We start from the raw sequence: 27,904 nt of genomic DNA on the forward strand, positions 1-27,904 counted from the left end.
CCGGCTTGAGGCAACGCCTGTGCTCCCCTCCCCGCCCCAGAGAGCTCTTTGGGAATATTTGCCAGCCCAGCACGCACACAGCTCTTCCCGAAATAGGATGTGTGCCCTGGGGAGAAGCTGCTCGAACCCCTAGTCCCCCACACGTACAACCTGCCACCCCTGTGCCACACTTGCCCCACAGGGAGGCAGCCCCCACCCCAGTGAAGCCACCTGGGAGCTGCTGGAAGGTCCCGACTGGGGCTGAGCTCCAGGGAGAGAGACCCAGGGGGGTTTGGAGGAACCCCCATGCCGCCTGCCCAGGGGACAGCCTCATGCTGCAGGACAGGGGGCTTAAGGGCTGCCCAGGAGGTTTTGCAGGGGATTCTCAGCCTGGAGAGAGAACTCAGCCTCCCCCCAGCCGGATTGAAGCAGCGCTGAGCTCCTCTGAACCTCTCAGCAACGCTCCTGCCCGCAGGTCAGACAAGTGGCAAATAAAAGATTTACGGGAGGTGCGGCAAAGCTATGGGAAGGAAAACCACATCGACACGGGAGCGGCGGCACAACAGGCCGGGAGGGAGCCCTGGCACGCAGGGCCAGCACCACGGCTTTGGGCTGGGAACGCTGGGGTTTGGGCATCGCTGTGACCCTGGAGGGGGTGGGGGCGGCTGCTGCCTCGCCCCGCCAGCACCAGCTTCCCACAGTGCGCTGGGATTTGCTCAGAGAACCTCCCAGCACTTTGGCTACCCTTAGGCACAAAGGTTTTGGGGGGTGGCGATGCCAATGCCACCCCCTCCGCCCCCCCGCCCAGCACCCTGCCCATCCCTGCCCACCGATGGGACTGAGCCCCACCAGCTTGGGGTGTCGCTCTGGAGGATGTAGGGGCGTATCTTCGGGAAGGGGATGAGCGGGTTCCGGGGGCATCCTCCGCTCTCCCCGCCGGTCCCCTGCAGCACCCCCGATCCCGCTGGTACCAGCCCCCGCCTTACCTGCTGCCGCTCCTCCAGCTGTGCTGCCACATCTGGGCAGCTGCGGAGCCCGGGGCTGGAGGAGGGGGTTCGAGTCCGGGTCCGGAATGATTGGGGCGGCCGGGGGGCTGCGGGCGGTGCTGGGGGGGGCGGGGAGATCTCCCAGGGCATCACCGGGCGGGGTGCCCGGAGCGGGGCCGGGGGAGCCCCGGGGGGGATCGGGGCGGGCGGGGAGGGAAGATCCACCCCCGTGTCCGTGCCCGTGTCCTCCCTCCCTCCTCTTCCTCCCTCCCTCCTCCTCCTCCTCCTCCTCCTCCGCCGCCGCCGCCGCCGCCCGTCCTCCGCCGCGGCCAGCCGGGCAGCGCGGGCGGGCCGGGGGCTGCGCCGCCGGGGAGGAGGTTTGGGGGGGTTTGGGGGGGTCCGGGCACTTACTTGGGCTGGAAGTTGGAGGCGCGATGGGGAACGAGCGTTGGAAAACCGTGGGAGGAGCCTCGCAACTTGAGGATGGGCAGCAGGAGAAATCACAGGTACGGGGCGGGGGGCGGCGGGGGGCGGTGGGGGGGGGTCAGCCAGCCCGGGGGTCCCAGCGAACCCCCAGTGTCCCCAGCGAGCTTTTCTCCGGGCGTACCCCAGCGTGGCGAGCTGCTCCTCCGTCCCCTCCGCGCGAAGCCCCGCGGGCTGCACCCCCTCACCCCCCCAAAATCAATGTGTTTATTATCCTGCAGCCAGGATTCCCACCCAGCCCCGGGGCTGCCCCGGCCGGGCAGCGGGCGATGCTCCGGGGCTGCCACACTCCTCTGCTGAACCGCTACGCGCTCTAAACTGCTTAAATAACCTTTTAAAGGGGATTTGGCATCTCAGCTCCGCGCTGCAGCCGGAGTCATCCCTCCCGGTTCGGGTGCTCCCGGCCGCTCTACCCGCTGTGAACCTGCGGGAGCCCGGCTGGTTTTTGGGGGGAGGCCGGCGTTGCGGCGGGGTGCGGTGGAGCGGCGGCAGAGCCTGCGGTGACACGCGGGGATCCGGCACGTGCCGGAGCCTGTTTGCACATCCCGCTGCACGTGTGCCAGCTCCGCCAGCCCGGCGTGGCCGGCCGCCAGCCACCGAGCACGGCCGAGCAGGTAGGGAGCCCGAGAAACCCAGGATGGATCGGCTTGGAAGGGACATTAAAGATTACCCAGTTCCAACCCCCTGCCACGGGTAGGGACACCTTCCACTAGACCAGGTTGCTCAAATTCCCGTCCAGCCTGGCTCTTGGACACTTCTAGGGATAGGCACAGGCATGGATGCACGCTGAGTGCAGGCAGGGTGGGAAGAAGGAGTGCGGAGTTATGGGCAAACGTGTCTGGGAAGAGCTGGAGGACAGTAAATCTCCAGCGAGCCTGTGAGTGAAGGGAAGGAGCCAAGAGCTGGCAGTGCTGCCCTTCCTCGGCACCCAGGAGCTGGGCAGGGATGGGGGGAGCAGCCGTGAGACACGCTCGACCCCAGGTCCGCCACTTCCCTGTCCCCTGACACCCGCAGCAAGGCAAGAGAGGGGTTTCTGCCCGACTTTTCCTTCCTGCTCACCCTTCTCCCCGTCAGCCCCTCCATGCCGAGCAGCTTCTGCGCCTGGCTGGAGGGGGGCTGCGCACCCCGGGAGACCCCTGACCCCCGAGACAGAAACCAGTCTGCCCTCCCTTCCCTGGCAGAGCTCCCTCTCTGTGCGCACCGCCTGCGCGCAGGGATTCGAGCTGTGCCATCCGTGTGGAGCTGACATCCCCCCGCTTTTGTGCCCCCATGGTCCCCAGGGCGAGCCGGGCAGGATGGATCCAGCCCCACGACCCGTGCGGGGCTGGATAACTCAGCGCGGAGCTGGATGGTTCACGATGGGTTCCAAAGGATGCGCGGAGTTTGCCGTGCAGCCGGTGCTGCGATCCCAGCTCCCGCAAGCTCCGGTGGAATCCCATCCCAGCCCGCCTGCGTGCTCACCCACAGCCGGCTCCGGTGCAATCCCATCCTTCCCGTCCTCTCTCCTCTGCTCTTCCCGATCCGCAGAGTGTGGCGTGCCGTGGGAGCGGTCGCAGGCAGGCTCTGGGTGACAGGGGAAAGCAGGAAAACGGGAGAGGGATCAGTTCAGCTGCTCCGTGCCCGCGGGGAGCCGGCGCTGGGCTCCGGGAGCGGCTGGGACACAGCCCCGGCCCGGGGCCAGGGGACGGGGAATGCAGCCCTGAGCCAGGAGGAGCAGCAGGGCGGGATGGAGAGGGATGGAGCAGAGAACCAGAGCAAGGATGCAAACTGAGCTGCTGAATGAGCGATAGGTTTGGGGTTGGGAACTGACCCTCGCGCCCTGGGGCACCTTCAGCGCTGGGTGAACCCCGGCAGGAAGGTGGGGGTTCCTGAACTAAAGTTTGCACTGGCAGCTGAGCCTGGGCGATGCAAACCACAGTGTCCACTTGCCTTGGAAGCAGAACAGAGATTTTAGTTCGTACCCGGCTGAAGGCACAGCCCAGGGGCAGAGCAGCCAGGCTGCAGGATCGCTGCCTGCCATCCCACAGCAGCGTTGTCTGGTGAGCTGGAGAGGAGCAGGGATTTTGGCAGGAGCAAAGGGGACCTCCTCATCTTGGAGCATCTCCCAGGGCAGAGCTCAGCTTCTCCTGCCACCACTGTCCATTCATGCTCTCCAGGGACCGGCCACTTCTGGCTGCCCCTGGGGACGAGCCGGCTCGTGTCCTTCCCTTCCCACACTCTGCAAGCGCTGGAGCTGCTTGTCTCCATCCCCAGCACAGCCAGTCTGGCTGGCTGAGCGGGCTGGGGGCTGTTTTGAGGGGTCTGATGGGGTCCAGAGCTGCTCATGAAGTGTGGCCGGGTCACCTGCCCCCGTGGGTGACCAAGATTAGACCCACTGCCTGTGCCAGTGCAGGGCATGGAGAGCCCGACTCAGCTTTGCACCAGGGACACAACCATCCCTTGGATCCTGCCTCGGGCTCCCTCCCAGGCTCCAGAGCAGGTTTGCAAGTGAAGATCTACTCATCCAAAGCACCACTCAGTCTCACAGCTTCTGCTCTCCTTAGGAAGGGGTGATTTGAAGCCACTGGACCTCCAGCCCAATGGATGTCCCTCGGGGAACACCAATAACTGCCCCCAGGGCAGGGGAATGTCCTACAGTTGTCCAAGAGCCTTGGCAAGCATTCCAGCAGCCTGAGGCCATGGAACAGGCAGCAGGAACCCTAGGGATCGTGAGAGCTGTGGTTACGTTGAGGCAGGATTGCGTGGCTGGGGGCATCTGCAGGGTCCCATGCCAGCACCTGGGCATGCTGCTGCAGTGTTGCTTTGCTGGAGGGGCTTGGGGGGACCCCCACCCCAGTTTGGAGTGCTGTTGGTGCCACTGGCTGAGTTTCCCTCCTCTCCCCACTGCAGGTTGCCAGGTAACACAACCTGCCAGCAAAATGCCGTGGGACTCATGAAGCTGCCGCCACTCAGGATCTTGCAGTCGCAAGCAGAGGGGATCATTTTGGAAGGGGATTGGCCCCCAATTCCTGTTGCTGATGGGAGGGCAGTGATTCTGGGGCTTGAAGGCTGGAAAACAGCTGGATACAGCTCCTGGTGTGGTGGTACAGCCAGGCAGAAGTGCAGGACTCTGGTGTGCTACAGCCCAGTTGGGGTTTGTGTGGCCGTGGGAAGCAGAGCATCATCCATTCATGGCACTGTTGTGGGAGCTCTTACTGCTCAGAGGGGATCCTTGGCCTTTGCAGCTCCTCCATGTGCCCCTCGAGCTGGGCATATCAGCATTGTGGGCAGCAGCAGCAGGATGGGAGGGCACAAATTCCTGGAGATGAGGGTGCTGTCACAGCCAGGAAGCCACAGGAACAGGGTCCCTGCTCACTGTAGTTCCCAAACCACCTGACATTGGCCTTTGGTCAGCAGCCACCTCTCCTGTCCTTTCCTTGCTTGCAGGGTGCTGAGGGGCCCAGCTGAGCCCAGATCCTGGGTGTCCACATAAAGGTCTGAGTAATGGGCATCTGCCACCTCTGTCTGCCACCAACCTGCTGCTCCTGGGTGTCCACTGCACCCCCAAGCCAGGGTTCTGTGTCTACATACACCAGGCCAACTCCTCAGCCCCCTGCTTGCCCAGAGTTTCCCTCATTGCCTTTGACATCTCCTTTTAACGTGCGCCAAGCGGCTGAGCCTGGGGCTGTCTCCTCACAGAGGTCCCTGCAGGTGGCTTCCCATTCAGTCCAGCGCTGTTTGCATCTGCAGCCTCACTCCATGGAGAGGGAGAGAAACCCAGAGCATGCCCTGGGGCTGGTGGGGCATCCTTGGCCCCCCAGCCAGCCCTGCTGCAGCTGGGGTCACCTTAATGCAAATGGTTGCGTGAGCGGGAATGAAATGAAGGGTGCTTGAAGGAAGGTGTCACTCCAGATAGATGTGCACGGGAGGGGACAGGGCCTGGGAAATCTTTGCAGATGCAGCAATTTTCCCCTCGTTTCTGGGGAAAGTAGTCTTTGTCTCTCTGAATCTGCAGTTTGCTGCCAGCCCTGCAATTCCTTGTGACAGCCGTGGCCAGGGTCAGGGGAAAATCACAGCCTCTGTCCTGCAGGTGTAACGAGGAGGGGAGGTGGAGGAGAACCAGGAGTTGATGGGATCGGGTGGCAGCTCACTCGCTCTGCACTGCCTGTGCTGGCACTTCAGGCTTTGCAGGGAGAAAAGGTTCTTGGTGTGCATGGAGCAGGTCCCACGGTCTGAGCCCATGGGTCTGGCCTGCAGCAGAGCTGCCAGAGGGGCTGGAGGGATCAGAGACCATTCCCATAGCAACTCTCCCTTGCCAGGAGGCTCTGGGACTGATCCAAAGGCTTTGGGAGCAGCCCTGCCCCACTCCAGCAGGAAATGAGTGACATGGGGATGGAGATCTGTTGCCTGCCATAGCTGGGAGATGCCCTATGCAGAGCAGGTCCCCACGATGCTTAGGGCAACGTGACCCCAGCACTGACCCACAGCTACCCTTGTTGCTCTCCCTGTGGTCCCTGCTGTGAGGGACACGATGAGTTTTCCCTTTTTCTCCCCATATTTGTGCCCAGAGCAGCAGGGAGCCCCACGAGCCTCTCCAGGGGAGCCAGGGCTGCTCCAGCCGAGGATCACTGCCGTAAATAAAACATGCAGCAGGAGCCAGCGCCTGCCGTGCCTTGGCTCTCGTTATTATTTCATAGCCCGCTCCCAGGCGGGTTTAGCTGCTCTGCTCACTCCGTGTTCGCCCGTGGCCTCCACGTCCCTGGCAGAGCCTCAGGGCTCCCTGGGGTCCCCACCCTCCCCCATGGCCAATGTCACAAAGCCCGTGCGGGTCTGAGCCTACCTCTGGGAGGAAAGGGAGCGGGATGGGGCTGCCAGAGGGTGCTGATGGTGTGTCTGTGTCTCTGCCCGCAGAGGATGAGCTGCGGGTACATCCTGTGCACCGTGCTGCTCTCGGTGGCCGTCCTCCTGGCGGTGACAGTCACGGGGGCCATCCTCTTCATGAACCACTACCACACGCCCGTCACCGAGTCGCCCCCCGTCATCAGCACCAACCCCGAGGAAGCCAACGCGCTGGTGACCATCGAGAAAGCCGACAGCTCCCGCATCAACATCTTCATCGACCCCAACTGCCCCAGCGCTGCCGGCACCCTGGGGCGCATGGAGGGGCTGCAGACCTCCCTGCTGCGCGCCGTCACCGACCACGACGCCGAGGCCAAGGCCACCAAGAGCCAGCAGAAAGCCCTGCTGGTCACGGTGGCGGATGAGGTGGCCAAGCTGCTGACCCACGCCGTGCAGCTGCGTGCTGACTGTGACAGCCTCAAGAAAGGGCACAGCGCCATGGGGCAGGAGCTCAGCGCCCTGCAGGGAGAGCAGGGCAGGCTCATCCAGGTCAGCCGGGGCTGGCAGTGCCAGGCAGGGCTGCCTGGGGATAGAAATCCCTGTCCCAGTGTCCTTGGGGTCATGGCTGCTTGCAGCCCCTGCCCACAGCATCCAGGGGAGAACTCCAGGAGAAGGAGCTGAGGTTGAACTGGATGTTGGGAAGTGTCTCCCTGCCAAACTGCCCTGGTCCCAGTGAGCCAGGTGTGCAGCCTCCCACCTTGGGGGTGTCCCAGCTCCAGCTCCAGTTTGGGAGCTCCAGTCAGAGCCAAGCACAACACAGAGGGCAGTTCATGTAGCAATCAGCCCCCCTCTTTACAGTCCCCAAAATTTCCCAGCCAATGAGCTGTGTTGAAATGCTTACCTGGGTATGCCAGGGGTCTGCCAGGTGTCATAGCAAGATCCAGGGCATGGCTGGATGCTCCATGACTGACCCTCTTGGTACTCAACTCCCTCTGCCCAGAGCTGCTTGTTTCTTGCTGCTTCACTTTGCTCCCCATCCTGCTGCTCTGCCAGGGCCACTCTGTGTCACTGTCCCAGCCTGGGTCACCTCGGGGGACGATGAAGAGCTGGCGGCTGCCTCAGGACACGGCTATTCCTGCCGCCTCCGTCATCCTGTCCTTGGCCCAGAGATGCTCTTTATCCCATGGGGTGGCAGCACCAATGCACCCGGGTTTGGGGATTTCTCCTCCCTGGTGGCAATAGGTGCTTCTCTGGACCCTGACCCCAGCCAAAAAGCGACAGAGATGTTTTATGGGATTTATGTCCCCACCAGCCCACACCCTGGCAGTGCTGAGCAGTGGGAGCAGGCAGAGTGGTCAAGGGGCTGGGATGTGGAAGGAATTTAACCATTTAACCCTAATTCCGTGTCCTCCCGTGTGTCCCCTGCCCGCAGCTGCTCTCGGAGAGCCAGACCAACATGGCCCGGCTGGTGAGCTCTGTCAGTGACGTCCTGGACACGCTGCAGAAGGAGCGCGGCGGAGCCCGGCCCCGGCTCAAGGCTGACCTGCAGCGAGCCCCGGCCAGGGGAGCACGGCCCCGGGGCTGCTCCAACGGTGAGCCTGCATCCCTGACAGTCCCTGGGGAGAGGGACGTGCCTGGGGCTGCTCGTGGGAGAGAGAAAAGCACCCAGGATGCGGCAAACCATCCTGGAGAAGGGATTTAGTACAGTGCAGGGGCTGGTGAAGGAGGTGGAGGAGGAGGGAGATGGAAAGGTGGGTCCTGGAAGGGGGAACTCTCACTGTGCAGTTCCCAGTTGTCTATAAACCAGCCCAAGACCCCCTTACACCCCTGCAAACCCATCTGCTCCCCGCAGAGCATAGCAGGGGCACAGGCAGAGCATTCACCTCCATCAGGTGTGGAGAGTGACCCTGCAGGGGCTCAGCATAAACAGTCACAGTCCTCAGCATTGGGTAGAGATGCAGCTGAGCAAATCTGTCCTGGAGCTGGGAGCCTGTGCCCACAGCCTCCCTGGGCATGCATTGGCTCTCTCTTGTCCCCATCTGTGTCCCAGCTTGGCCTTGCCATCACACAGGGACACGGGGTCACTCCCTACCAGCTGCTGGGGAGTCCCCATGGTGGTGGCATCCCCCTTGGCATTGCTCAGCCTGAACATCAGAGGAGAGAAGGGAAAGAGCAAAGCAGCACCAAGCTGGCAACCAGAGCTGGAAGCAAGGTTGGGAGCCTGGAAGAGATGGCAAGACATTAAATTAGGTCATTAATTAACCAGCTTTCCACTTGTCCCACCCCATCCCAATGCCACGCTGCAGGCTCCCGGCCCCGAGACTGCTTTGACATCTATGTGAGTGGACAGCAAGAGGATGGGATTTACTCCATCTTCCCCACACACTACCCCGATGGCTTCCAGGTCTACTGTGACATGACAACGGACGGGGGCGGCTGGACGGTGAGCTGCCACCACGCTGGGGACACTGGGTGATGCCACCCTTGGCCACGGGCTGGCCCTGTGCCAGGGTGCTGGAGATGGGAAATGTCACTTTTGACACTTGGATGTGTCATCAGCAGGGGCAATAAATGTCAAGGGCTGTGCACCCAGAGCTTCCCAGTGATGCCAGCCAGAACCCTGAGCTGGAGCCCAGTGCCTGCCCTGCTCTGGAGAGCTTGGCTGGAGCTGGAGGGGGGATTCAGGCAGGGAGTTGGATGCCACCACTGGAATTTGTCCTTCTCAGCAGGGCTGGGGTACAGTTGGGGCACATTGTGGCCGTGCTGTTCCTCATGGACCCAGTGATGCTGGGGCTCAGGGCAGACCCCAAACCCGGGCATTTGGCCTCATCCAAGGCTGGAGTGCCTGGGGCACCTCGGGTGCTGTGCTGATTCACTCCCTGTCCGATTCTCTTGGCCACGGCGGCTGCGATGGCCCCGTGATCACAGTGATGGGGGCGGGGAGCAGGGGGATGGGGGCACACAGCACTGCCAGCCCCCAGCGATCAGCTGGGTGTAAGCAGCTCCCCCTGCCCTGGAGGGCATCATACTTGGGGCGCCAGTAGGACAGAGAAGGGGTCCCAGGAGGCGGGGGGGTTGTCTCACCGGGAGGGGTCAGCGGGCACCTCTGCCCTGAGGACACGCTGGGTGAGCCGAGCTGGCCAGCACCCCTCCAGCTGGGCGCTCTAGGAAACAAATCCCCACGATCTGATGATTCCCCTAAGCAGCTTTGAGCAGGGCCAGGAGGGAGCTTAGCCCCCCTGCCCTCAGGGGCTGATGAGCCTTCGACCTCCGAGAGCCCACCCTGGGCAGAAGGAACCTGGGGGGTCCGGGTGGTACCAGCAGTTCCAGTGGGGAAACTGAGGCACGGCACAGCCCGGGGAGCTCAGCTCTTAGGGGCTTACAGAGGGGAGAGGGGGATCCTTCTGGCTCCTCAGGGTGCAGAGGGTTCTTGCAAACCCCGTGCACAGTCTGCACAGCCTCCACCAGCCCCAGCCAAGCCTGAAGAGCAGCCCAAGGTGATTAGCCAGACACTCAGAGGCTTATTTAAAGCTGCTGCAGGCGGGAGGGCTCGGGCTGGGCTGAGGAGGGGGCACAGCGAGTGATCCTAAGCCCGGCAGCACCGGGAGGGTCTGGGAGTGGGGTGGCACAGACACCTCGGCTCTGCCCTGCCCTGCTGGGGCGAGGAGCCAAACCAGGGGCTGGATCCCAGTGGTGCAGAGACAGCAGAGCTGGGATGGGGGTGCACACCTCAGGCTCCTGTTTCTTGGGGCTGCTGTGCAGTAGAGGCTCCCAAACCTGCCTCCAGTCCCTTGGGTGCAGAGATTATCTCAGCTATCTCCCAGGGGCTGGGGCTGGGGCTGTGGGGGCACTGGCTGATCTAGGCTCCAGGTGAGCCATGGCATGGCTAGGCGCCGTGGTACAGAGCCTGGAACGGAACCCTTCCCTTCCCTTCCCTTCCCTTCCCTTCCCTTCCCTTCCCTTCCCTTCCCTTCCCTTCCCTTCCCTTCCCTTCCCTTCCCTTCCCTTCCCTTCCCTCCTCCTGGATTACTCCTGACATTTGGGTTTATTTGCATGTGGGTGGGTGGGTGGAAGCGATGGCAGCAGCTGAATCAATTTTGACTCGGGAGCTTGGGAGCTGCTGAGCTCAGCTTTAGCCTGCCTGGGCAGCTCAGAGGCCACGGTAGGAGCTCAGGAGCTGTCTGGCCCCAAGCACGATCGCAGGGCAGGGTCCTGCTCTCTCCCTGTCCCGTTCTCGGGAAGGCTGAGCAAGGCTCGGCTGTTTTGTCCCCCCTGGGTGCTGCCCGCTGGCAGCAGGGCCAGTTTGCTGCTGGTGGGGATGTGGGTCTGGGCCAGTGCTCACCGGTGCTGATGGGAGCATCCAAATCCTGTGCCCAGCCCTGCCTGTGATTGTAGTGACTGCCCTGTGACTGCCCAGCCCAGCTCCCTCCTTGGCACTCACCTCTGGCACTTTCTTAAAGTAATAATGGGTCAAGAGCGGCTCAGCATCTCAGGAGAGCTCAAAAAGTTGCCTTTTCATTTGATTCTGTCTTCAGAATATCTTTGCAAATGCCCCATGCTCCTCACAGTGCCCCTGAGCCTCCGTTGTTCCTTGTCTGGGGCAAAATCCTCTGGGATCAGCATCACACACAGTGCTCTGTGTGCCTCAGCATCATCTCCATGCACAGCATTTATTGGGAAATGGTGGAAAAGACAAAGAATGCAGAAGAAAAGGCTGTGCCAGCAGGACGAGGGCTGTGGTAACATTAAGTGACAGTTTCCAGCTCCAGGGGCGCCTGCCGTGCTGGGACCCTGGTGGGGACAGCTTCAGCAGCCTGGTCATCCCCTGCTGGAGGGGTCCTGGAGAGGGATGGGGGCTGAGCAGACACTGGTGCATTGACACCGAGCTGGGGTGACCCGCAGGCAGGGGGTAAGAGGAGCCTGGAGAAACACGTGCTGTTCCCGGAGGATGTGGTTTATGTGCCACCATAAACGGGGAGGAGACGATTCTGGTGACAGGGCCGGGCAGGAGCGGCTCCTGGGATGGGCAGTGCCCGCTGTGGTGTTCACAGGCTGTCCCAGGGGAAGGGCACGTCCTGGAGGCTGGCTCAGAGCTGCTCAGAGGACACCTTGGGGACAGGGCTGTGGGCTCTGTGCCATGACTGCCATGGGTCTGAGCACTGTGGTGATGGAGAAGTGATGGCTGAGCATGTCCACAGACCAGGGAGTTTCAAGCCCATCAGGAGTTTGGTGGAGCTGAGGGAGGGGAAGCTGCCAGTGCCATGGTCCTCCCACTTTTCTCTGCCTTTAACCCATTTTTCTGAATTTGTGGCTTTGCAGGAGCCTGTCCCTGTCCCACAAGGGCGACTGGGGGAGGCAGAGAATGAGGGAGATAAATATTTCAGCCTTGCCTTTAAAGTATGGAGGGAAATCCTTTTTGCTTAAGAGGGGGTGATGCATATTTGATGAGGAGGAAAAGAGCAGCGAGGCAGGGCTGGGAGCACGATGAGCCTGCGGGTCACTGGTGAACCCAGCACTCCCAGCACTCTCAGGGGGTGATGAGGAGGCTCCCACAGCCCTGCCTGCACATGGTGGCTGCACAAAAGAGGCACAGAAGGGACCGTGCATGCGAGATGATGAGGATGGAGCAGGAGAGTTGGGAGTTTCAACCCCTGGGGCTGAGCCTGGTGGGCAGTGGGGCACTGAAGGCTTCTCCTGGGCTGATTCCCGAGCTGTGTCAAGGCTCAGGCAGTGGAGCCCTGTCCCACACGCTTCCCTGGGCACCACTCAGGCAATTGGCCTATTTACAACCGTGGGCCAAAGCCGATTAAGAGGCAGCACTGGTGCTGCCTCCACCGCCTTCCCCACGCCGATGTTGGCTGGGGAAAATCAGCTTCAGGCCCCTGTCCAGCCACGCTGTCCCCCTTTCCCAACAAGCCTGAAGAAAGCCCCTTTAAATGGGCTTAACCACAGCTTCTCAAGTGCTCAACGCGGGGATAAAAATTAAGGCTCTAATTCTAGAAGGTAAGTACAGCAGGATCAGAGCTGTGCCGTGCCCAGGAGTGTGCCAGAGCCTCAGCCAGCACACGCAGCCCCAAAAATGCCCGTCTGGGGAGGGCAAACCAGGGAGAGGTTCACGAGGTGGTTCTGCTTCACATGCCAGGATGAAACCTCGTGCAGGAGGGCAGAAGCAGCCAGGGGGAGAAAAGCGTGGTGGCTTCCCAGCTGACTTCAGAGCTCATCCACATTCCCCAATCCTGGGATGCTGGAAGTTCAGCTCAGGAACACAGCCCAGCTCTGAAGATGAGGTCCTCTGGCCCGTGGGCTGCCAGAGCCTGGGAGGGCTCTGCCTAAATCACTGAGTGCCCCAGCTGTCCCCACCACGGCCTCGGGAACGTGGAGCTCGGTGGGAGTGGGGCAGGCTTGCTCAGCCAATTTTAATGCAATTAATCCAGGGCTGGAGGCTTAATTAAGTTCAAATGGTCGGGCATGAAGCAGCATTTTCTGGATCGCTGTCAATAAATCAAACCCAAAACTATGGATAAAAGGGGATGAAACACACAGGGCACACACGCCGATGAGCAGATGGGAGAGGAAAAGGAAAAGGCTCCGAGCAGAAAAGCTGCATTGAGCCCTGGGATCTGGCTGGGATCTGGGGGCTCTGCAGGGGTCAGGGCAGTCAGTGCCCCACAGTTAATTTCTCTGGGAAACTAATGAGGCTGTCACAGAGATGATGCTTTATGATGGGGTGCCTGCCCAGGAGAGCAAAGAGATCCAGGAGGAAGAAATCAGCTGCTGGGTTTTTACACAGCTCTGAGCACCCACTGTTGGCAGGAGAGTCACAGTGGCCTGGGCAGCAGGTGCTGCAGGACAGAGCTGGGGTCATGCTCTCCGTGTCTCTGCTCACATGGACAGGGCTGTTTGGCAGCTGCAGGATGGCCACTGCTCCAGGGACACACGATGGTTTCCTGAGCTCTGCTCCCATTTCCAGACGGAGGATCCTGTGAAGCGTTTTACCTGAACCTACTCACCCATCCCTAGGAGCCGGCAGGCAATGATCCAGCGTTTCCCCAGGGATGTCTCCCCAGCATCCCTGTGTGATCGCTGAGCCAACAGGGTTTAATTCGTGCTGGTGTCTAATCAGGCAGTGGCAGGGAGGGGTGGGCAGCGCGGTGGGGAGCAGAGGGGCTGCCTGGGGCACGCAGGCTGGGAGCAGCCCCACAGCCGATGCTCTTGGTGTCTCCCCAGGTGTTCCAGCGGCGGGAGGACGGCTCTGTGAACTTTTTCCGTGGCTGGGAAGCCTACCGGGATGGCTTCGGGAAGCTGACAGGAGAGCACTGGTTAGGTGTGTGGGGCTGGCAGGGCTCGAAGCCTGCGCTCCCTTGGGGACATCTGGGGGCTCCTTTGCGATGGAAGGGACACTGAGACCCCCCTGGACAGCACCCATGCCCTGGGAGTGACGGGCTGGGCAAGCAGGGAGGGGCTGGACCCCTGACCACCCCATCCCCACACTCACCCCTTTCCGTCTGCCAGGGCTGAAGAGGATCCACCTGCTGACGGTGCAGGGCAGCTACGAGCTCCGCATCGACCTGGAGGACTTTGACAACGGCACCGCCTTCGCCCACTACGGCAGCTTCGGGGTGGGGCTCTTCTCTGTCGACCCCGAGGAGGACGGGTACCCCATCACCATCGCCGACTACTCAGGGACAGCAGGTAGGACTGCAGGATGGGGGGGGGACACCTGGGCCCTTGGGCAGGGGGAGCACACAGACCCCAAATCCCCTTGCTGAGGGTTCCAGTGTCCTCTGGCAGCAGCAGCGGCTGCATCCCTGCAGCTCCAGGGAGCTGGGGTGAGGTTGGGCATCTGCTGGAGGAGCCCCACGGGGCAGGGACCATCAGGACTCCTTTCCCCTGGCACAGGTGACTCCTTCCTGAAGCACAACGGGATGAAGTTCACCACCAAGGACCTGGACAACGACCACTCGGAGAACAACTGCGCCGCTTTCTACCACGGCGCCTGGTGGTACCGCAACTGCCACACGTCCAACCTCAACGGGCAGTACCTGAGGGGCCACCACAGCTCCTACGCCGACGGCATCGAGTGGTCCTCCTGGACCGGCTGGCAGTATTCCCTCAAGTTCACCGAGATGAAGATCCGGCCCATCCGGGAGGAGAATTAGCTGATGGCATGAGCTCCCCCCCCGCCCCACACCGTGCCCAGCCCCCTGCCCTTCCCCACCACCCCATTCCCTCAGCTGCCATCCTCCCCATCCTCTCTGAGGGCTTGCCCGCCTCTGAGGGGCCCCTGGGGAGCACCCGCTGCCAGTGAGGGTGACTTTGGCTCATTGGCACCCACAGACATTGCCAGACCTTTGCTTCCCACTGCCGTGGCTCCCCTGCAGCCAGAACAGGTGTCCAGAGTGTGACCCACAGCCTGTGCTCGTGGCTGGGGCAGAGAGGATGCAGGTGCTTGGGCAGAGGTGTCCAGCAGGGTCCCACAAGGAAGGAAAGGGGCTGCCTGGAGGGAAGGATGGAGGACAGGAAGGAGGGATGCAGCAGCCCAGGCTGGCTGAACACCTCTGGTCACCTCTGCTCTGAGCACTGACACCTGGTCGTGGGCTTGCCAAGCTGGCAAGGAACTGGGGGAACTTGTCATGGGGAGCCCCAGGGCCCCCAAACCGCCAGGACTGGGATGAGGCTGCTGCTCCACAGCTCCAGCTCCCCCCATGGTGCTACTGGTGATGGGGAGGACTCAGCTGGGTCAGCCTGACCGTGCCAGCAATTCCTCCTCCGGACTGCAGAACGCTCTCCTCTGCCTCTGCGAGAGCAACGCAGCCGGGGAGGGACCACCACCAGCTCCTTAGTCCCTGTTGTCCCTGCCCTGACTCCCGGAGCCTCCCAGCAGGTCAGGACACCCCAAAGTGAGCCAGAGCAGTGCTGCAAGGACTCACACCCGGAACTGAGCAAGGCACGGAGTTGATTTGGCAGCGCTGGGCAAACAAGGAGCACAACAAGGAAGAGGAGGAGGCGAGGAAGGCTCACTTCCCAGCACAGCTCTGCCTGCATTTCACAGCCCCTCCCTCCCAACCAGACCCAGTGGGATTTCACCATCCAAAAGCTGTGACCTTTCCCCAAACCCTTCGGGCAGCTCGGCCACCTCTCCCAGTGAGCCCCCTCTGCTCACTGCTGGCCTGGGCACCCGCATTCATTTCCACCCCGGCTGAGCTGCGGCACTGGCTCGGCACCTGCAGATATCCAAAGCCTTTCATTTCCTCAAATCCCGTTAAGGTTTTGCAAAAAAAGAAGCCCCGAGTGGGGCTTAGCATCTGCAGGGCCCTGATAACCAGGCAGCAGCACCAGCCGGCCCAAGCAGGAGCTGCCATGGGGTGTGGGACTGACGTCTCCTGCTGGCTCCCTGGAAGGACTCAAATGAGGGATTTTGTCCAAAAAAAAAACGAGAACCAAATGTGAGCAGACTCTGGACCAGGAGGGGAGGGGACAGATGGAATCCTGTCACCCTTTACATCATTTTCTGCCTGTGCTACAGCAGAGCCCTGGCCCCAGGAAACACCATCAGACAGACGGATGGACTGAGGAGGGGAGAAAAACTCCCGCAGTCTCCATTTCCAGGGGAGCTTAAAGCATGGAGAGATCAAAGGCTCAGCTTCCCAACTGTGCCAGGTTTGTACTTCCCTCTGTGATTCTTCCTTTTTTTAAGCCTTTCCCACCTCAGATCTCGTGCTGCTGGACAAGCTCTCTCACCTACTGGGTGAGTCCGTGTCTGTCTGCCCTGACAGAGAAATGGACAAATGATGCATTGGGATCACCACAGCTTTTTACTCTGCCAGAGAGATTCTTCAGAGCCCTCAGGTGAGAATGAGCTCCGAGTGAAGGGCACTCAGCTCCACACACTCCATCCGTGCCCAGAGCAGCTGGTCAGGCTGACTTTCTGGAACAGCGGGAACTGGGGGAACTCGGCAGTGGAATTTCTCAGCACAATTGCAGGAGCCCTGACAGCTTCCAAGGAGCTTCCTGTATTCCACTGGACCTTTCTGGAAAGGGTCCTGCCTGCACCCATCTTTACTTTTCGATCAGTTATTTTGGTGGATTAGCTGTAGCTGGGTTTTCTGATGCTTTGGGCAGGAATGCACATGCAACCATGTGCCAGGTGGGAAGGCTCATCCCCCCCAGACCCCTCCACTGGCGTTCTGCCATGCTGGGGAGGGAAGATTGTACGTTGGTTTGTTGGTAGCACACCCTTGTGTAACTGCCTGTGTCACCCAGGAGCCCCAGAGACTTTGTTTTGACTTGCACGAGGGGTATTTAATCCATGCCAAGACACAGGATTTCCCAGGATTATTCCCAAGAGCTCACGCATTGCTCCATGGCCCTGGATTAGGTTAAACCCCTCCGTGGTGACACCTCCCTGGGAAGGGGTGGGCAGGGGTGACTGGGGGTCTGGGATGTGGCCATGAACCTTCCCAGAGAAGCCCTGGGCCAGGCCGTGGTGTGTAGCAGTGCTGTGAAGTCTAGGTCGTGTGTGAGTGTGTCCAATGCTGTACATGTGGACTTTCTAAACTCCTTAATAAAAGGATCTCATCGTTACCCACAGTGTGACAGCTGTGACAGCCCATGGCACAGCGTGGGGACACGGCCAGAGGACCTGCTGTGTGACAGCAAAGGGAGTGGCACAGGATCACTGCAGTTCCTCGCTGTGCTGCGGGGATGGCTCCTTCCCCGTGCCAGGCTCATGGCACGGCATCCTTGGGAACTTGCCCACCACGCTGAAACCACTCTGCAAAACAAGAGCTGGGGAGACCCAGGGGTCTGAGCAGGCTTCCCAAGGCTCCCTGCAGGACCTTGGGGTGGCCCTGGGGCTGGGAGGGTGGCAGGTGTCGGTGCCAAGGGGACCTGGTCCCTGCTCCGATGGACAGAGCACGGAGTGATGCCCCCGGTCCCTCCCTGCTGCCCACTTCACATTCCACTGCCACAGCCCAGGAGGGGACAGCCTTGGGGACCATGTTCCAGCACCGATGGCTTTGTTGACCAGGGAGGGTGGGAGCACTTGGTCCATGTGGGGCCAGGCCCTGGGCGGGTTTGGGGGTGCAGGGCTCTCCGGTGTGCACACAAACGTTTGTGTGGGACCCCCAACAGCTGCACACAGGGACACACCAGCCAGATGAGGGGGACACACTTGGGCCCCCAAATGAGACTCTCCATCCCAGCAGCATCCCTGACAACTGCCAGGGAGGGACACGAGGCCATCTCCCAGCTGCTCCTCCAAATGAGGCAGCAAAGGAAGGCAGTGCGTTAATGAGCAGTGTTGCTGTGTTCCCATTGTGGCAGCTCCACCAACCCCTGTCCCTCCATCCCCCTTTCACCTCCCTCCTCGAGGGTCCCACCCTCCTCTCTCTGTGGCCACACGTCCAAGGGGTGACATGGCAATCAGGGCTCGTGGCTATTTAATGGCCCAAGGCGGGCTGGCCGCTCATCTGGACACAGAGTGGACAGAGGTGCCAGGGGTGGCAGCACTGGGCAGCACCGAGGTGCAGAGGTAAGTGACAGTGGCCGTGTGTCTGTCTGTCTGTCCCTGCTTTACACCCCTGCTTCGATGGGCAGCACAGCCAGGAAAGAGTCAAAGGCTGGTGGGAAGCAGCTGCGGTCCCACCAGCTCCCCCAGACCCCAGGACAGGAATTTGGCAATCAGCAATTTGGCTCCATGACGGGCAACAGGGTGCAAAAAGGAAGAGAGCAGAACAGAGAAAGGGGTGAGAAAGGTAGGGGTGAAGCCCAAAGTGAAGCCTCCAGGGTGAGGGGTGTTGGGAAGGGCAGGCAGGGGTTTGAGTGCACCTGGGTCTGGCGCAGGAGTGAGAAACAGCCCCCTTAGGCAAGCATGGAGCAGACAGCGTGGTCCCCAGAACCTGCTGCAGCTTTTAAGGCAATATCCCAGATAATAATAATAATAATAATAAAAAAAATAATAATAATAGTACCGGTTTCATCTTTCTGAGCCTTTGTGGGAGGAGGAAGGGAGGCAGAGCAGCCCTGCCGCTGCTGAAGGTCACCCCACTGCCTGTGGCGTCGCACGAGGCTCAGGATTTCACTCCCTCCTGCCCTGCTCAGACCCCTGTGCCAGGGCAGCCCCGAGCCCCATAAAGCAGAGGGATGCCGAGCACCTTCCTGTGCCCCTGTGTCACCCAGGCACTGCGGCAGGACCCGCTGGTGGGGACGATCAGGGTGAGGGATGCTCCCGCGGTGCCTCCAAGAGGAGCGGGCACCTCCGGAGCCCCTCGCCCTGCCCGGCTCTCACCCCCAGCCCAGCACAGCCCAGCACAGTTCGGCTGTGGAGCAGCGGAGCAGCTGCAAGGCTGGAATTTGTGAGTCCTGCCAGGCTGGAATTTGTCAGCACGGACCTGCTGGCGATGAAGGGCAGCAGCTCTCGAGGGGGCAGAGGGGGAGCTCAGACCCCCGGCAGCCCCGCTGGAGCTGGGCGCTGGTGTGGAGGCTGCAGAAGGAGCAGTGGGTGCTTGGGGGGCTCCAGCAGGGGCGGCGGGGCTGCTTTGGGATGGGGAACTGCCTCAGCCGCTGCCCGAGGATGCTCGGAGCTTCACTGACATTCCTTCCCCTTTCCTGTGCTTCCCCCAGATGAGAGCACCCTACTCGCTGTCCTGCCTCTTCCTCCTGAGCCTGGGTGCCTGCTTCCCTCCCGGCGAGCGCTGGGAGCCGGGACACCCGGGGGAAGGGGCTCTGCTCGGTCCCGGCTGGCAAACGGCGGCGGAGGGCCGGGGTCCCGGCTGGAGGGCAGGGGCAAAGCGGAGGAGAAGCGAGGAGCTGGATGCGCTGCTGAGCATCGCCCGGGAGCTGCGGGGATACGGCACGGCCGGGGCCGGGCAGCGGCCGGGCAGGCGGGGGGGCCCCGAGCTGCTGCCCCTCGGAGGGGAGAAGCGCAGCGGCACCCTGGGCAACCTGGCAGAGGAGCTCAATGGCTACAACAGGAAAAAAGGGGGCTTCACCTTCCGCTTTGGGAGATGAGAGCCTGGACTCGATTCCCCACCTCCTGCGGGTCACCCCGTCCCGTCCTTTCCTTCCGTCTCACCTGGGTTTGCTCGGACAAAAGGGTATCGGGGGGTTTTGCTGCTGGGGTTGCCTTGGGGAGGGAGGACGCTGCGTTTGCTCCGCTCCCAGCTCTGCTCTAGGCCTCCTATCCCTGTTCCCGACCGATGCAATGGAAGAAGAGCAGGGTGCCTTAAGGAGGAATCACCAAATCCCGTCCCTGATCACACGCAGCTTTTGCTGGGGCACAGCGAAAGGGCCTGGTGCTGGGTGTGCAGGGCTGCAGGGCTGGCAGAGAGCAGGGGTGGCACAAGGGCATGGGCAGGGCGGGGGTGGCACATCGGGATGGGCAGTGCCAGCAGGGCCAGGCAGCAAGGCTGGAGGGTTACAGCAGGATAGTTCTGGTGCTGATAGTCCCCAGGGACTGCCTGTAGTCCAAGGCCAGCCGTCAGGAGGAGAGGGTCCCTCCGAGCTCTCCACTGAGTTGCTGCTCTCCCGCCTATTAAGGGAAAGTCCCTCCGGCAGCAAATTCTGCTTAGTGTCAAGATGCCTCTTACACGAGGCAGCTCCTGCCTGCAAAACCAGGGCAGAGCAGCGGAGTTCGAGAAAATCTTGTCCTTAGCAACCCCTGGTGTGAGCATGGAAACCTGTCCTGGCACCACCAGTCCAGCCACAGCCCCATTGCCCTGCTCATGCAGGACCTTCAATGTCCTTGTCACACCACCCCAGCTCCTGCCCGACAGCCTGGCCCTTCCAATGCCTCCCTGGCCTCATCACCGCCTAATCCCAGCTGTAATTACTGCAGAATTTTGGGTGCAGAAGGACTGAACAAGAACTTCTGCACCTTCCAGGACCACTGAGAGTGTCACTGGTGCTCCAGTCACTGGCGGTGCAGCTTTGGGAACCATTAGCCTCAAAAGCCACCACAGGAAGAGTCCCACTGCCCAGCCACTGCTTTCCCCTCTTTTGGGCAGATTTAGCTCTGCCAGTCCCACTGTTTTCCCTGTGCCTGCCAGAGGTACCAGCAATCAGAGCTCTAACTACCTGCTGTAGGCACTAACGGCAACTTGCACACTGAGCCACTGCTGATATTTCATTGCAGGCACAAAAATGAGCTGGGAGATGATTTGCAAGCGCTAAATTGCACCCTCAAAAATCAGAGACCGTGGCAGGACTTGGTTGGGGGAGTAAAAAGATTAAAAAAAAACCCTAAATCAGGCTGCAAGAGGTGCATTGTAATATCCATCAAGCAGACAGACCACTTAATGCAGTGCTGCGTGAGTCGTTCTGGCAGCAGCAGCAGCAGGGACTGAGGCTGAATGGAGGAGCTGGAACCCAGGGGAAAACAGTGGTGGGGCAGCAGCAGGTGCAGGGAGAGATGGAGGCAAGGACCAGGCTCATCCCGGGGGGACTTGCAGGGACACAGTGCCAGGATTTGGCCCTCACGCGAGGATGGCGATGGCTGCCGAGGTGAGGAAGGGCATTTCCTTGCCCTGCATCCCTGCAGCCCTGGGGATCGCACATTGGGAGCACAGCAGCGACCGCCGGCGGCACTCGGGGGGGCTGAGCCCACGCAGACCCCCACCCCAGGCACCCCCGAACCCATCTCCATCCCTCTCCATTCCCTGCTCGGATCGGGACGCAGGCGCCGCGCTCGCATCACACAGCGGAGACGGAGCTTTATCGATGTTTCTATGGCAACGAGTTCCCCCCACCCCTTTCTTTTGAGTGTTCAAACCATCAATAAACACGCACTGATCAATTTTACCCTGCGCTGGAGTCGGGGGGAGGGATGGAAGGGAGGAAAGGGGAAGAGTTTTGAAGTAACTCTGGGTCAGTGAGGGCTGGTAAATCCCTGGCTTTGCTGTGATGGATCATTGCAGGGGAAAGTGGCACTGACTGCTGCGGAAAGGGAAAGGAAACCTGCTGGGCAATGCTGTGGCTGCGGGGATGCCTGGGCTCCTGCACTCAAATCCCGGAGAGGAACAGGCTCAGAACAGCCTCATAAAAGCTCACATATAACGAGGCTTTGATTGATGTGCAATAACCTCCGTAGAACTCAGAAAATTGGAGCACTTACCTGGCAGGTGGGACAGAGTTGGGCTCCGCCCCCACGCCTCAGGGCTCCTTGATGTGCAGCTTGGTGCCACCAGGGCAATGCCATCACCCTCCTCATCCTCTGTCAGGAAAGGGGCTCCTGCCAGGCTGTGACATGGGGCCATGGCATCCCTGAACTCCCCATATCACACCTTAGGGTACCTGGGATGCCTGGGAAGGGGCGGCATTCCAGGCTCTTGATTACCTCTCCTTGGTGATTAGTGCTGGGAAGGTAAAAGTGAATGGAAAATAATTGCCTGGAGCCTGAGGGTGTGGCTGGGAAGAAGAAGGGGGAACATGCCAAGAGTGACCCCTGAGGGGCTGGAAAGCCCATCCCTGCACACTGGACACTGTATCTCCCACCCAGCTCCCACAGGGAGCTACAACTCTTCCCAGTTCCTCTGCTCCTGATAGGGGGAGCAGCTCCCGAGGGGACACCCAGAGCCAGAACATCTCGGAGAGGTGGAGAGCTCAGAACCCACCCACCAACCTGTAAGGAGCTGGATCGAACAGGCCCTGGATTCCTCTGCACACGGCCAGCGGAGAGCAATGCAGGCATTGCCATCACTGCTGGCACTCTCCATGAAACATCCCCATAACCCCATAACCTCCCCTGCTCATCTGCTGCATTCCCACAGGCTGCCCCTCTTTGCTCCTCCAGCTCAGGCAGACGTGCAGCATGACAAACACAACAGGAACAGCCAATCTCAGAAACCCCAAGGATCCTCTGCAAAGGAAGAGTCTGGTTTAATTGTGTCCGAGGGACCCATGAAGAGGCTCTGTGTCATAACCGGGTCACGCAGGCTGCAGGAGCACAGGTGGGACCTTTACCAGCAGAACTGATGGTAGGACAAACACAGAACCCTCAACAGGGGGGTGACTGCTGGGAAAAGGTTCAGCACGGGCTGGTTTGCAGGTCAGCTTTCTGCTGAGCTCCATCTACCATTGAGCACTGAGCAGCACTGCCAGGGAGGACAGCTCTGAGCCCGGCCTCAACACTGAAATGACTGAGGGCTGACCCTCACCCACAGCCTCAGGGGCATTGGCACTGCCAAGGCATCAGCACTGACCGGGAATTGATCCAGGAGCATCACAGTCAGCAGCTCACCCAGGCCGGGTCTCACCCTTGGACAAGGAGTGTCCCACTCTGCTGCCAGCCTGCTTTTAGAAGCAGAGGTGATGACAGGAACCCTCTCCTCAGGGGTGACACACTGCTTGGATGTATTTTCCTCTCTTTTCAGTGAATGTCAGCCAAGGCAGAGGCTGTGGGCTGTCCTTGACCGTCCTGGGGGACAGGCAGTGGTCTGGCACACCTGAAAACACGACTGGCCCAGCCAGCCTGACCATAAAAACATGGGGTTTGTAAGAAAAAGAGTGAGCATAAAACACTGACCACATTTTACATCTTGTGACAAGCAACTTCTCAATAAAAAGCAAGATGACATTAAAGGAAAACTTAAAAGAGTGAACATTGTAATTTCAAAAACACGAAAACCAAAACAAAACCACAAACACAGCTATTTTTCCCCCAGAGCACTCTCACTTTCAAGCTCAATAGCCTTGAAAATTGGAGCAATCAAACTGTTAAATGCATCGATCTGTTAAATCAACTCCTACTGTACTCAGCTAAATTTAGCCTTTAATCCCCTCTCTCTCACTCCCCACACTGCAGATCTGGGGGCTTTCCCCAGCCAGGTCAGTGGCCTCTGCCTTCCCACGACACCATGGACCAGTCTCCAGCCAGCAGAGATGGAAATCACCAGGAGTGATTGCATTTAGGGGCAGGTGAAGCTTCTCCATCTTCCCTCAGCCCATAACTACTCCCCGTGTTCAGGTTTGGACACTGACCTTTGCCAGGGTGTTGGTCACAACCCCACCCAGAATTTGAGAGTGCTGCTCACTGCAGATCCTTTTGCTGTGCCTGTGCCTTGCCAAGTGCAGCCATTAATTTTGTTTACATTCACCAGTGCATCCTCCTGCTTTTCCTTCACCTTCCTCCTCACCATCAGCAGCCAACGCAGTCACTGTCCCAGCAGGCCAAGGTTTCCCATGAACCTTGTTGCCCCAGCCCAGGAGTGAACAGATCCTGGTGCCAGGACCCCCAGATTTCACCAGGGACTTACAGAAGGGATTAAAAATGCAGAGAACTGGGTTACAACCCTAAAACATCACTGTGGAACTGTGGGACCTCGGGCACACCACACGCTATCACCTGCCCTTGTTTCCTTCTCGTTGTTTTAGTCTTTAGCATCTTCATTAATCAAAGCAGTGGCTCATTTTAGAGGCTGCTCAGTACCTGGAAACGTCCCTCCCTCAGGGTTTACGAGAAAGGCTGAAGGGAAACAGAAAATAAGAATGGGCAACCAGAAATGAGGGAGGGAACTCTTTCAGGAGAGAAACACTCATGGGTCATTTCACAGCAGAGGAGGAGGAAAACACAACAGCATCTGAATGACAGAATACAAACCATTAACAGAGGAAAAGTTTAGTCAAATCTCTGATATAAATCTCCTTGAAGACAACAGCAAAGTCTTTGATTCAGAAGAGGTGATGACACAGTCTTACTCTGTGCATCTCTTCTCTCTCTCCTGGCTTTCCAGAGCCTGATCAAAGGAATATGGGAAAGGAAAGGGCTGCTGGCCTGGTTCTGACCATCTCACTGTGCTGAAGGGTCACAGTGAACCCAAACTTCTGGTTTTGGATGAGGAGTCGAAGGGGAGTCAACTGGGTTGGAAAAGCCTCATCAACAGACAAGCACAAGTTTTCCTCAACATTGATTTATTTTTAAATATACTACGCAAGAGAGACTGGAATAAAAAAACAAATCAGAAAAATGGAAATAGAGAAAGAGAGAAGAATTGAAAGTCATGTACAGAAACAATCTGTACTGGACTAAATTAAAGGGGAAACGACCCCCTTAAGTATCACAGAGATGAAGGACAGAGCTATTTACACACTGTAAAAAAGACAAGTCTACAAAAGTGTGTAATAACGAGATACAAATGTATAATATAGTGGCACAATATGTTATCAAAGTAAAAACAGTACCTCCAGGAAAGAGACAATTCAAGGGGTGGGTTTTTTCTTACATTTTTAAAGGCAGCCTGTGGCAGAAGTGTGTATTTTCTTTTGAACATTTGTCATGTGTTAAGTCATGGCTGTTTGTGAGGGTGAGAAGTGGCATGAACACACACGAGTGAACTACTAGAAATCAGATACAAAACAAACAGTTCCAAAGAGAACAGCATAAAATACAATTGAAGGCAATTAGTGTTTAAGATACACAAGAGGGGTCACAAGTTACAGGGGAACAGAAAATGGGAAATGTGTTTTCCTCATGTTTGGAACTGTTAAGAGGAGTTAAATTGCACTGTTAATAGCCCTAAACCTTGTTCTTTCACTATTGTCATGAGTCACAGTTAGTTCCCAGCATTAATTGGGAAGGTCACAGGACCTTGGCAAGGAAGGCCAGGAGTCTTGCTGTCAGCATGTTGTGGCAGTTTCCTGGGGAGATGCACCCCAGAGAAGTGTCTGCAGTCTCCACACATCCTTGTTTGATGCTGGATGGAACCATGCTGGCATGAAGGCAGGGATGTTTTTAACCCCAGAGAACTGGCACTGGAGCTCCTCCCAGGAGGCTCCAGTGGCACAGAAAGGCAGGCACCACTCAAAGCACAGGGCTCTGCAGGAGGGCAGGGGCCAGGCTCCATCTCCCTTCACAAAACAAAAAGCTGGAAATTCGACTGGAGACACAGCAGCTCTCACCCACTGTGCTGTGCAGGCTCAGCCAGAACAGCTGCTGGAGGCACAGCAGTGCCTCAGAACTCACCCTGAGCCATCTCTTCCCACTGCCACCCTCCCAGCTGCCCTGTGACACCCACCCTGAACACCAGCCCAATTAGTGTCAGACATCACCACAGCACATCCTCCTCCAGACCTTCTCCAGGCCTGCTCTGCTGCCAGGGACATCCACAAACAGGCTCCTGGGCTGTGACTTCAGCGAGTGCTGCCTCCAACACTGAGAGCCCAAGCAATTCACTGGAGCTCAGCAACACCGAGAAACTACTGAGAACACAGAAACGAGGGGTGGAGCAGGTGGAATCAGAGGAAGAATTTGGGCAATCATCACTTGTAGCATTCTGTCATTAAAAAAACCTTACATTAATAATTTTCCCCCCCTTCCCTCCCAAGCACCAAATCTGTTGCATTAGTGTCAGGTAAATGTCAGACTTGGGCCAGGGCCATGTGCTGGGCAAACTCTCCCAAGAAATGCAGTGGGTCTATTGCTATCCAGATACTCATCCTCATGTACAGAGGGGCAGAGGGAGGGGACAAAAATGGTACAAAGTCCTCCTGAGGAGGAAGGGTGGCATCTCAGTGTCCACCAGTCTGGCTTCAGTCTTAATGGTCTGTCCAGAACAATAAAATATTAAGAAAAAGGCATGGTGTGACATCAGCATTTAGACTTGTAGTCCACAAGGCAAGAACTCCACAGATAAGACGATTACAAGAATATGAAACACAGGGAATCTGAGTTCAGAGGGTGGGGAGTGCCTCCTGAACACAGCCCTGCCCTTCGGGGCTGGGGCGTCCATTCACAGTCTGCGTCCTTGACCTGAACACCCCGCTCCCTTGTCAGTCCACACCTCACTCCCTCCACAGCTGGCTTTGGCCCATTGTGATTGATTGATTCACGTGCTTGTTTTTCAGCCTGGTTTCTTGCTACCTCTGAACAATGTCGCTGATTTCTTTCACCGAGCTGAGCAGTTTGCTGAAGTCCTGGGTGGCCGCAGGGCCGCTGCCGGCGGTGGCCGGGCAGATCTGGAGCTCCCGGAGGTTGTTCTCCAGCTTATTGATGGCCTCCCGAAAGGCAAATTTGTTCCTCATCTGCTGAATGGAGTCCACGTAGCTCACGCAGAAGGTGTAGAGGTTCTTGCCAGCCTCCAGGACGGCGCTGTGGCTGGCCATTTGCTCAGAGTTCTTGCTGATGGCGAGCCGTAGAGCCTCGGTGCTTTCCAGCACCACCCCTTTGGTGATGGTGCCACTGGCAATCCTCTCCGGGGGCTGCCGGGTCTTCCGCAGAGACACCCTGGTGGATATGAGGGGGATGAAGGCTGTGGATGACGTCTGGTCCCCGCCTGGGGCAGAGGGTACGGATGAGGAAGAGGCAGCTGGGGTTGCTGTGCTCAGCAGCAGCTTTGTAGAGGACTGTGGCTTTGGTACAGAGGGGATCCCCAGCTTTTTCACACCTTCCCCTGACTGGTTTGGCTTGACAGCATCACTGCCTGCAGCCTCTCCAACCTGAGTCAACTGTTTGGATTTTGGCCCAGACACCACATCTGCTGCTGCTTCATGGCTGGGGCTGTGAGAAACCTTCCCAGGCTTGGCAATGGAGGATGAAGACAGTGGGAGTGGAGGGGCTGGTTTCAGCTTCGATAACTTCCCTTTGTCCTTCCCTGCTGACTCCGAGCTCTGCTTGAACCTCCTCAGACGTGGCTCCTCAGAGGAAGCTTTGCTGGCCCCCACAAAGCCAGCAGGGTTGGGTTTGGCAGCAGAACCTTGGTCCATCATCACAGTGGTACCTAAGGCACTGGATTTGACCCCATCATCCTTGTGGAGCCCGCTGGAGGAAGGAGGGGCAGCAGGTTGCCTACGGCCAAGTTTTGGTGTCAGGGTGGGAGGGCTGGAACCAGGGCTCGACTCTGCATCTTTGAACACATCATCAGCAGTCTCTTCATTCTTCTTAAGCAGCCGGGGAGGAGGGGTCACAGTTCCCCTGACAGACACGTCAGCCTTGGCCTCGTTCGCCCGCTTCCGAGGCAGTGCTGGCTTCTCACTCTTGTGCCCCCCGAAAGTGGAGGAATCAAACTGGCGTCCCGTGGACTGCAAATCCCGAGGCAGAGTCACAGATTTCCACTCGGTGTCCTTCGCTCCGTGGGGCACACAGGAGGCTGAGCAGGACCTCAAGAAACGCTTGCTGGAGTTGGAGCTGCTCTCCTCCTCACCAGCCACGCCTCGGCTGCTGCTCATGGTGCTGGACTTCTTCCGTAAGTGGGGAGATAAGAACCCAGAGTTCCCAGTCACAACCCCGTTGGTGACACCAGCCCCATTGCTTGGGCTCTGGAACTTGGAGGGGTCAGCTGTGTCTGCAGGGGGGGCAATGAAAGCTCCATTGCCAGCATCCCTGCACTCCTCCTCCCCGCCTGCCCTGCGCTCCGAGTGTCCGTCCATCTCCCTGAAGGAGCTGCTCCGTTTCGGAGGGGTAGGGGCAGTTTTCTTCTTCTTCTTGATCAGGGCACTGAAGAGGTTGTGCTTTTTGTCTTTTGGAAGCAGCCGCTCATCTTCATTCAAACTGCTCTCCAGGGCCACCCTCTCCTTCCGCGGGAGCAAGGGAGAAACAGCAGGCTCATGATCCAGGGCGTCTGCAAAGGAAAAGGAAAGTTTTCTGAGCATTGCTCAAAGAGCCAGAATAACTCATTTTCTTACAGAATCAAACCAGGGCAGCACCT

General features: G+C 59.0%; 3 protein-coding genes across 4 annotated transcripts in view; 2 read left to right on the plus strand and 1 right to left on the minus strand.

Annotated features, from left to right (window-relative positions):
* The first annotated feature begins 1,352 nt into the window (after positions 1–1,352).
* Positions 1,353–16,850, plus strand: FIBCD1 (fibrinogen C domain containing 1). The gene is made up of 7 exons (XM_014873121.2): positions 1,353–1,471; positions 6,339–6,815; positions 7,699–7,858; positions 8,573–8,709; positions 13,494–13,590; positions 13,779–13,958; positions 14,166–16,850. The coding sequence occupies exons 1-7, from the start codon at positions 1,400–1,402 to the stop codon at positions 14,423–14,425; spliced, it is 1,383 nt and encodes a 460-aa protein (XP_014728607.1). The 5' UTR covers positions 1,353–1,399; the 3' UTR covers positions 14,426–16,850.
* A 427-nt stretch (positions 16,851–17,277) lies between these two features.
* On the plus strand, positions 17,278–21,065 carry QRFP (pyroglutamylated RFamide peptide). Its single transcript, XM_014873126.2, has 2 exons — positions 17,278–17,799; positions 18,891–21,065. The coding sequence occupies exon 2, from the start codon at positions 18,891–18,893 to the stop codon at positions 19,275–19,277; it is 387 nt and encodes a 128-aa protein (XP_014728612.1). The 5' UTR covers positions 17,278–17,799; the 3' UTR covers positions 19,278–21,065.
* Positions 21,066–24,156: 3,091 nt separating this feature from the next.
* Positions 24,157–27,904, minus strand: part of ABL1 (ABL proto-oncogene 1, non-receptor tyrosine kinase) — a 77,080-nt gene continuing 73,332 nt past the window's right edge. For both annotated transcript variants that reach the window (XM_014873227.2, XM_014873228.2), the window contains exon 11: positions 24,157–27,817. In XM_014873227.2, coding sequence (XP_014728713.2) covers positions 26,118–27,817 — 1,700 coding nt within the window. In that variant the 3' untranslated portion in view covers positions 24,157–26,117. The remainder of the gene's footprint in view (positions 27,818–27,904) is intronic.

The sequence above is a fragment of the Sturnus vulgaris genome, chromosome 22 (genome assembly GCF_052056855.1).
Source record: "Sturnus vulgaris isolate bStuVul1 chromosome 22, bStuVul1.hap1, whole genome shotgun sequence".
In the NCBI taxonomy this organism is placed as follows: Eukaryota; Metazoa; Chordata; class Aves; order Passeriformes; family Sturnidae; genus Sturnus; species Sturnus vulgaris.

Bases quoted from the DNA above. Each gene is read 5' to 3' on its own strand.
- FIBCD1 (XM_014873121.2), top strand. From the start codon at position 1,400: ATGGGGAACGAGCGTTGGAAAACCGTGGGAGGAGCCTCGCAACTTGAG. The intron at 1,472-6,338 runs GTACGGGGCGGG...CTCTGCCCGCAG, and splicing joins GGCAGCAGGAGAAATCACAG to AGGATGAGCTGCGGGTACAT. The intron at 8,710-13,493 runs GTGAGCTGCCAC...GTGTCTCCCCAG, and splicing joins CGGACGGGGGCGGCTGGACG to GTGTTCCAGCGGCGGGAGGA.
- QRFP (XM_014873126.2), top strand. From the start codon at position 18,891: ATGAGAGCACCCTACTCGCTGTCCTGCCTCTTCCTCCTGAGCCTGGGT.